General features: G+C 49.8%; 2 protein-coding genes across 2 annotated transcripts in view; both read right to left on the bottom strand.

Moving 5' to 3' along the window:
• LOC147574423 (leucine-rich repeat-containing protein 37A2-like) overlaps positions 1-3,018 on the bottom strand; it is a 27,406-nt gene extending 24,388 nt beyond the window's left edge. Inside the window, exons 1-2 of the mRNA XM_086685470.1 lie at positions 2,877-3,018; positions 722-949 (exon numbers count right to left, since the gene is read on the bottom strand). Coding sequence (XP_086541596.1) covers positions 722-949; positions 2,877-3,018 — 370 coding nt within the window. The remainder of the gene's footprint in view (positions 1-721; positions 950-2,876) is intronic.
• Positions 3,019-3,419: 401 nt separating this feature from the next.
• LOC147574422 (integrin beta-3-like) lies at positions 3,420-7,735 on the bottom strand. Its single transcript, XM_086687586.1, has 3 exons — positions 6,944-7,735; positions 5,680-5,780; positions 3,420-3,573 (listed from the first exon to the last, which is right to left on the bottom strand). Exons 1-3 carry the CDS (start codon positions 7,273-7,275, stop codon positions 3,446-3,448), a joined length of 561 nt encoding a protein of 186 aa, XP_086543712.1. The 5' UTR covers positions 7,276-7,735; the 3' UTR covers positions 3,420-3,445.
• Positions 7,736-8,017: the final 282 nt, after the last annotated feature.

Genomic DNA, 8,017 nt, shown 5'->3' with positions numbered 1-8,017 from the left:
TAGGCTGAACACCACCCAGTCAAGGCCAAGCCCTTTGGCAGTGCTGTCTCTACTGCCTTGCAGTGGCCCTCCCCTTCAGGGAGACCATCCGCAAAGGCGTGAGTTGGGGAAGAGAATGAGAATAATCCCCTCCTATGCTCTGGGACCTCAGATGACACATTCTGCACAAAGCCAGAACCCCTGAAAATAGTCGGGGGCGGTAGGTGAGAAGAGAGGTCAAATTCAGAATTCCAGGGCAACAAGATAGGGAATATGGGTCTGGGGTCCCATCTCCTCATGTGGAGGATGGGATCTACATCAGAAAAGCTACTCCACCCCCTACCCTGGGGGGTTATTTGTACAAGCTCAGGTTATCACCATCTTTCTGCCCCATAATTTCAGGTAGTGGATTCCAGTCTAAGAATATCAAGCCACAAGATTTTGGTGTTACAGCAGAAGCACCTGCAAGGATTGTTATAGCAGAGATGAAGTAACGTTAAACCCCAAAGCAAGAACGTACTGCCCTTCAGAAATGAGAAAGCACAAAGGTGCAAATAGGGCGGGTGTGGAAAAACCCATGAAACGCGTTAACACAGGTGGGCGGGAAAGTGTGAGGGGTCATGGCCAAATAATCCACATGTGCTCCCCCACAGATACATACCCAGACTCTGCCCTCTCCCCTTCCCATGTCAGCTTTCCCTTGAGTCGCTAAATCAAACTAAGGTCATACCCTTTCCTTTACCTTCCTTCTCCCTTCTGAAGGGTGAGAGCCCTGGGAAAGGCAGGTGAACAATATCACGGTAGGGGGCGCCATGCTCTCCGGTACCCATGCAGCCAGCAACACCCTGGCTGACCCGGATGTAGTAGAGCTTCTTTCCACTGTCACCCGCTTCCTTCTCCAAGCAGCCAAGGTTCTCCGAGCAGGTATCAACATGTATGCAAGCCTGCCCGTCAACTCGAATAATCAGTCCTAGTAACTCATTCAAAACCCGTTTACTGGGGTGCCTGGGTGTCGCAGTCGGTTAAGAGTCCGACTTCAGCCAGGTCACGATCTCGCGGTCCGGGAGTTCGAGCCCCGCGTCAGGCTCTGGGCTGATGGCTCAGAGCCTGGAGCCTGTTTCCGATTCTGTGTCTCCCTCTCTCTCTGCCCCTCCCCCGTTCATGCTCTGTCTCTCTCTGTCCCAAAAATAAATAAACGTTGAAAAAAAAAAAAAAACCCGTTTACTAAGTATCTTCTCTGTAGATGACTGAGCCAAGTATGGAGATATAACCATAGATAAGACAGATGGTTCGTGTGTTCGTGGAGCACGTGATCTACTGAGGGAGATGGGTGATTAAAGAAGCAAGTTAATGGTGGGATGAAGGCCCATCTAAGGGAAACACAGCTGCTCTGGGACTCAAACAGGAGCACCCAACCGAATCAGAAGAAAGGATGATGGAGGAGGTCTGAGAAGGCTCACTAGGGGAAGTGATGTGTCCAAAGCAGAGGCACTCAAATATTGGGGCGTCTCACAACTGCCAGGAGCACTGTTCAAGAACACAGAGGCTGGGGACACCTGGGTGGCTCAGTCAGTTAAGTGTCCGACTTTGGCTCAGCTCATGATCTCACAGTTCATGGGTTCGAGCCCTGCGTTGGGCTCAGAGCCTAGAGCCTGCTTCGGATTCTGTGTCTCCCTCTCCCTCTGCCCCTCCCATCTTTCTCTCGACTCGTGCTCCATCTTTCTCTCAAAAAATGAATAAACATTTAAAAATGTAATAAAAAAATCTAATAAAAAGAACATAGAGGCTCATGGAAGCAGCATGGGGCTTAGGACTCTCGATTTTTTAACAAGGGGAACATAGAAAAGTTTGAGACCCACTTTCCTAAAGCAGGGGCCAGCAAGCTATTGTCTGGGAGCCAAATGTGGCTTGCCACCTGTCTTTCTAAATATACTTAGGCTTGTGCATTAAATATAGACTATGGCTGGGGCGCCTGGGTGGCGCAGTCGGTTAAGCGTCCGACTTCAGCCAGGTCACGATCTCGCGGTCCGTGAGTTCGAGCCCCGCGTCGGGCTCTGGGCTGATGGCTCAGAGCCTGGAGCCTGTTTCCGATTCTGTGTCTCCCTCTCTCTCTGCTCCTCCCCCGTTCATGCTCTGTCTCTCTCTGTCCCCAAAATAAATAAACGTTGAAAAAAAAATTAAAAAAAAAATATATAGACTATGGCTGCCTTCCTGTTACAATGGCAGAGTAGTCATGGCAGAGACCACAAGGCCCACAAAGCCTAAAATATTTATTTTGAGACAGAGAAAGCACAAGTGGGTGAGGGGCAGAGAGAGAGAGAGAGAGAGAGAGAGAGAGAGAGAGAGAGAGAGAGAGAATCCCAAGCAGGCTCCACACTGTCAGTGCGGAGCACAATGTGGGGCTCAAACCGATGAACCGTGAGATCATGACCTGAGCTGAAATCAAGAGTCAGACACCTAACCAACTGAGCCACCCAGGTGCCGCCAAAGCCTAAAATATTTAACCCCTGGCCCTGAACAGAAAGTGTTTGCTGGACCCTGGTCTGAAGGAGGACCTGAAGAAATATCTACAGCTGTGGGAATCAACTGACGAACAACCAACTGACTTAGTCTCTGCCTTCAGACATTGTTCCTTCACTCACAGAAGCTCCTGTCTACCCCCCGCCTTGGCACAGCCCTTGTCCCTCAGCAGTATCACTATCAATTTACATGTCCCTCTCCCCCTGGCCTGTGAGTGCCACATCTGCTTTATCTATTGTTATATTCCCAGCACCTAGTCTACCGCCTGATATACAATAAGTACTCGAAAATATTGTCTAGTGATTCATAGCTTCATCTGTTGCGTAAGAGAAAGGAAGGAGACGGGGGTGGTAAGGGGAAGCGAGCTAATCTACTACGCTGGATGGCGACAAACCTGTGGTTGGTCTGTGTATGACGGATGAGCTCCTCCTGCTTCCAGAAGGCTGTGAGAGCAAGCACTATCTTTTCAGTGCTCAGAACACCTTGGGTTGGTGCCTCAAACCCAGTACTGTGTCTCATGGTGACCCTGGTAAGGTCAACACCTCAAAGCATCAGGCCTTCGTCTGAAGCAGCGAACAGGTTGCCCTTGGCAACCACCTGACCTTAAGTAGAGCGGACGCTGAAGAGTCCCAGACTTTAAATTCCTCACTTCTTAATACTGTCCCCTCAAAAAAATGCCAGGATGTATTTTGTCCCTTGGTGGGATCCATATCTACCTTCTTCCTTTCCTTACCCACCTTCTTTTTCTGTCTCCTCAATTAGCAAGTCACTTTCTCACTAAGATCGGTATTTAAATATCTCCCACACCCAGATGACAGGCCCTAACTTACCACTTGTAAGGTAGTCTTAACTTGGCTGTTCTGTGTAAGAGGCGTAATGGGTGGAAATCGCTGCCTAACGTGGCTCTCCCTCTCCCTATAGGTGCAGCGTCAGGGGCCCTGGTGGTTCACGCACCTGGCTCCTCTACCACACAGAGAATGGACTTTCCACTGGAGTCTCCATAGTACTGGAATCTGACAACACAGTCATCTTCATTCTTGTACGTGCAGTTCACTGCATCCTTGCCAGTATCCTCTGAGGAAGGGGAAAATATGGGAGAGTGAAAAACAAGGCAATTCCTGGAAGACAGGGCCATCCCCAAACCCCAGTCATGGGACTTCTGAGAAAGTATGCAACAGGAAACCCTATGCCTGACATTAGGCAAGATGCCTAGATTTGAGATGGCTGTTGTGCCTGGCAATTGCCTCTAGATGACCCTCGCTGCTGACTTTTGTCCCTCCTAGACCCTTTTTGGTTCGTATTCCTTCCCTTGGAAGGGACATGACAGAACACATGACACAGTGTGATTCAAAGCCTGGCTCTACCACCTGTCAGCTGCGTAATATTGGGGAAGTTACTTGACCTCACTGGCTCTTTCTTCATCTATGAAAGGAAAAGGATAACCCACCTCACAACACTGGTAGAGAACTAAATGACGTCAAGTGAACAGTACCTAATACAGAAGGGTGTTCCCTTCCCTCTCTTTCCTTTCCCTCCTGGCTCAACTGTTCTCAATAGTTTGTTGGCAAAGCCCTTACATTTCTTCCGTTTCTGCGTCTGATCCAGTGTTCCTCTTCAGAGCCAGCCTCTCTTCTCTGACTCCCATCACTTTTTTGTAGGCTTCACCCCTTCTAATTCTGAAGCCTGTTATTCTGACAGGGAAACTATAGGTGCCCCTCTATCATTTGCACCACGTCCTATAGTGATGCAACCAGACAGGTAAAACTGACACACGATGACGTTAAGCAAATGCACCAAGGTCAACACAAGTATGTGATGGAACAGAACTAAAACAGGAGTCTCAGAGCACACCAGACTTGAACTCAATAAGCCTCCCGAAAACCAGTGGTATAAGAGTACAGTGGAAAGAGTAAGGATTTCCAGATTCAGTTCTAAGCTTAACTTGTTCGGGCAAGTTATGTAGCTTTCCTGAGATTCAGTTTGCTCATCTGCAAAATGAAGATAACAACAGTACCACAGTTCTACTCTACTAGGTGGCTGAGAAAAAGACAAGATCATGTGTATGAAAAGATACTTGCCTAACTTTTATAAGTTACACAATTCCATACAAACAAGCATTTATCTTTATGATTATCATGGCACGGGGGTAGGGGGTAACAGAAATATGTTCAACTAACCTGAGATTCCCCTCTGGTCCAGGTAATAATAACATCTCACATCTCTCTCAGCAGTCTCACCTGCCTGAGATAATCACAGCATACCGATTCTCCTCAGGAGGAAAAGCCGTCTCTTCAAACTCAATCCCCAAATCATGCCCCTCACCGCCCCCCCCCAACCAGCCCCACTTCTGATATTAGCCAAAGGATCCAGAGAGCTGACCCTTTTCTGTAACACCCCCAGCCAGAAGCCGACTGACTGGCTGTGTCTCACTGTGGCTCTCACTGAAAACATGTTTCCTGCCTTCGTGAGAGACAGCTATCTCAGGAGAGATTGCCATCTCCCTAGACCAACCAATGCCTCGCTGACCCAGATAACCACATCAGATGCGCTGACAGCAACAAAGATTATCCCCTTTTCGGTCAAGGTGAAATTCAAACTAGAATGACCGCAGGCAAGAGTTTTGTTCACCACTGTATTTTTATCTGTCTTATTCTAGGAAGGGCTCCAGAGAGCCAAAAAAGGCTACAGCATTATGATTTTAGCTAAAATCCATAAGGGTGAAGGTTTCCCTCCAAACCAGCAGAGCAGTATGCCTGGGCATTGCTTAACACTCTCAGTTAAGTAAACTCAGTAAATGGTTACTAGCCTCCTAAACTGACGTCACCTAGCCTAGGTTTCTTCATCCGTAAAATGGGATGCATTGTCTTCCTTTCCCTGGGGAGGTCAAGTTAGGGTTGATTTCTACATACTTTAAAAGTTGTCTGTAGGGTCTTGCTGAGTCTGTGGGTTCCAGGAAGCAGCAGAATGGGGAGGGACTGTGGAACAAATTAGCAGAGGGCACAAGAGGACTCAGGGAAGCTGGCCTTTATTAAGTGCCTCGTGTGCAGCAGGTCTGTACAACATGCCTTTGAGGCAGGGATTACTCTTCCATTTTACTGATGAGACATAGACACGTTCTGGGATCAACTGAAAACTTCAGCAGCCGCATATGTGCGCGATTCTAAGACATGCTGAACTTACTGAGCTCCTTCACAGACTCAATCTCATCACGACAGTAACGGCTGCAGGTATTTTCTTTACGTAGGTCTCCCCGGTCAAATTTCTTACACTCCACACACTCCCTAAAAGAGAGACGACACAGAGACGAAGACAAGGGAGGAGAGGGACGCCTGGGTGGCTCAGTCAGTTAAGCATCCGACTTCGGCTCAGGCCATGATCTCGCCGTCTTCGAGTTCGAGCCCCGCGAGTTCGAGCCCCGCGTCAGGCTCTGCGCTGACAGCTCAGAGTCTGGAGTCTGTTTGAGATTCTATGTGTCCCTCTCTCTGCCCCTCCCCCAGTTGCACTCTGTCTCCCTCTCTCTCTCAAAAATAAATAAACAAAAAAGACGAGAGAGGAGCAAACCTACGTGTGTGTCAGTCCAGCTCTGACCTCCACACACCAGAAAGCTGCCCCACCTCGGAAAACAAACACCGAAACAAAAACCCCTGTAAGGCAATTCTGGGGGACCCAGAGGGTCGGGTCTGGAGTTCAGGGGTGGGAGTTCCTCCTCACCCAGAGGCAGGGCCTGGCAGGCAGAAGGCCCCAGTCCCCTCATTAAACTTCTTCATGTCCCATCCGAGAGTGTGACAGGAGGTGAGGCGTGTGCCACTTCCAGGAGCCTTAAAGGCAGAACCGGTCATGTAATCTGGGGACCCAGCACAAAAGAAGATGTCAGGTCCCTTGTTCAAAAATCCCTAAGCATTACAAGACAGTGCCGGCAGAGCGGTAAACCAAGCATGGGGCCCTTCTAAGCACAGGGCTCTGTACAAATGCACAGGTCGCATGCCTATGAGCCCAGCCCTGCTTAAAGTGGCAAGAGAAATGGCAGGAGCTTCCCCTGACCCCAGATGAGTGGAGTTTGTACTAGCGAACATCTCCTGTTTCACAGAATCCTTCATAACTCCAGCCCAACTCTCCCACAGGATCGGAACATGGGAACGTTCCCCAGAAGTTCCCTGGTTTAGCCTTCCTCCCAACTCAGGGATTCAGGATGCCATCCCAGGAGAGGGGGTTCTCCAACTGGAGTCCAGCGGGTGCTACTTTGGCCCCTGCACGGTTGGCTCTACCTCCACCTTTGCCCAAACTTTTCCGTGGGAAGAGGAAAGCTAGCCTCTTAGCTGCAGCGGACGCCTCCTCCTGAAGCTTTGGTGAATAAGAACCTGGAGGGTTGGGGATTCTAGCCTGGGGGGCCCCCTCCCTCCTTCTAGCACCCGACTGGCTCCAACTCACTTCTCTGCCCACTCACTTCTTAAAGGTGCAGGCGTCAGGGCAGGTGGGGCACTTCTCACAGGTGTCCCCGTAGGAGCCGGGCTGGATGCACACGCAGCTGCCGCACTCACACTTGCCCCGGCCGCTGCACAGCAGCCCGTTGCTGGACATGCAGGTGTCGGTGCGCGTGGTGCAGTTGCAGTAGAAGCCGGTGCAGTCGGAGTCACACAGACAGTCCCCACAGCTGCACTGGCCGTGACCTGAAAGCACACAGCCCGAGGGGGCGGGCAGCAGGTGAGGGGCCCCAACCCGCGGCTCAGCCTGCTCTCCAGCTTTACCCTCATCCACCCTCCTCCCACGGCCACTCATTAACACCCCACGGAAGCGTCACCACCTTCTATCCTTCTAGCCTCATGCTGCTAGCTCTCTGCCTTGACGCCCTTTCGTCCTGTGATCGCTACCAAACTCCCACTTACCTTTCAAAGCTCAACTCAAAAGTTCCTTCCTCCCCATAACTTTTTCTGACCGCCCCAGAGCAAATTAACTGTCTACTACGTGTTCTCTCAGCACTTACATATACCTCTATCTTAACCCTCATGACCAGCCCATTTGCTTGCCTATCTGTTTCTCTTTCTAGATTTTGAGCTCCACAGTGAGAGAGGACATACCAATTTGTCCGTCGGTAGGGATTAGCGTAACGTCTGAAATACAGTAGGCATGCAATTAATGTTTCTTTATCCATTTATGCAACAAATATTTATTGAGCTCACGCTGGGCACTGGAGATTCGGCAGTGAATGAGACAGGAAAGGTCCCTATTACCATGGAGCTTATGTCCTAGTTAAGTTCCTGGGTAGGGTGCCTGGTGGCTCAGTTGGTTGAGCATCTGACTCTTGATTTCAGCTCAGGTCATGATCTCACGGTTTGGTTAGTGAGGTCAAGCCCTGCGTCAGGCTCTGGGCTGACAGCCTGGAGCCTGCTTGGGATTCTCTCTCTCCCTCTCTCTCTCTCACACACACAAAATAAGTAAATAAACATTAAAAAAGAACAAAAAATCCTGGGAACCACACACACATTCACCAGCATGTGCCCTGTGTTGTATTATCACAGTA

Source organism: Puma concolor, chromosome E1, assembly GCF_028749965.1.
Source record: "Puma concolor isolate L17-30 chromosome E1, mPumCon1.1.hap2, whole genome shotgun sequence".
In the NCBI taxonomy this organism is placed as follows: Eukaryota; Metazoa; Chordata; class Mammalia; order Carnivora; family Felidae; genus Puma; species Puma concolor.
This window is presented reverse-complemented; position numbering and strand designations above follow the sequence as displayed.

Bases quoted from the DNA above. Each gene is read 5' to 3' on its own strand.
- LOC147574422 (XM_086687586.1), bottom strand. From the start codon at position 7,275: ATGAGTGGCCGTGGGAGGAGGGTGGATGAGGGTAAAGCTGGAGAGCAG. The intron at 5,781-6,943 runs GTGAGTGGGCAG...TCTCTCTTTTAG, and splicing joins GACGCCTGCACCTTTAAGAA to GGAGTGTGTGGAGTGTAAGA. The intron at 3,574-5,679 runs GTAAGTTCAGCA...CCCCTTCCTCAG, and splicing joins TGAGTCTGTGAAGGAGCTCA to AGGATACTGGCAAGGATGCA.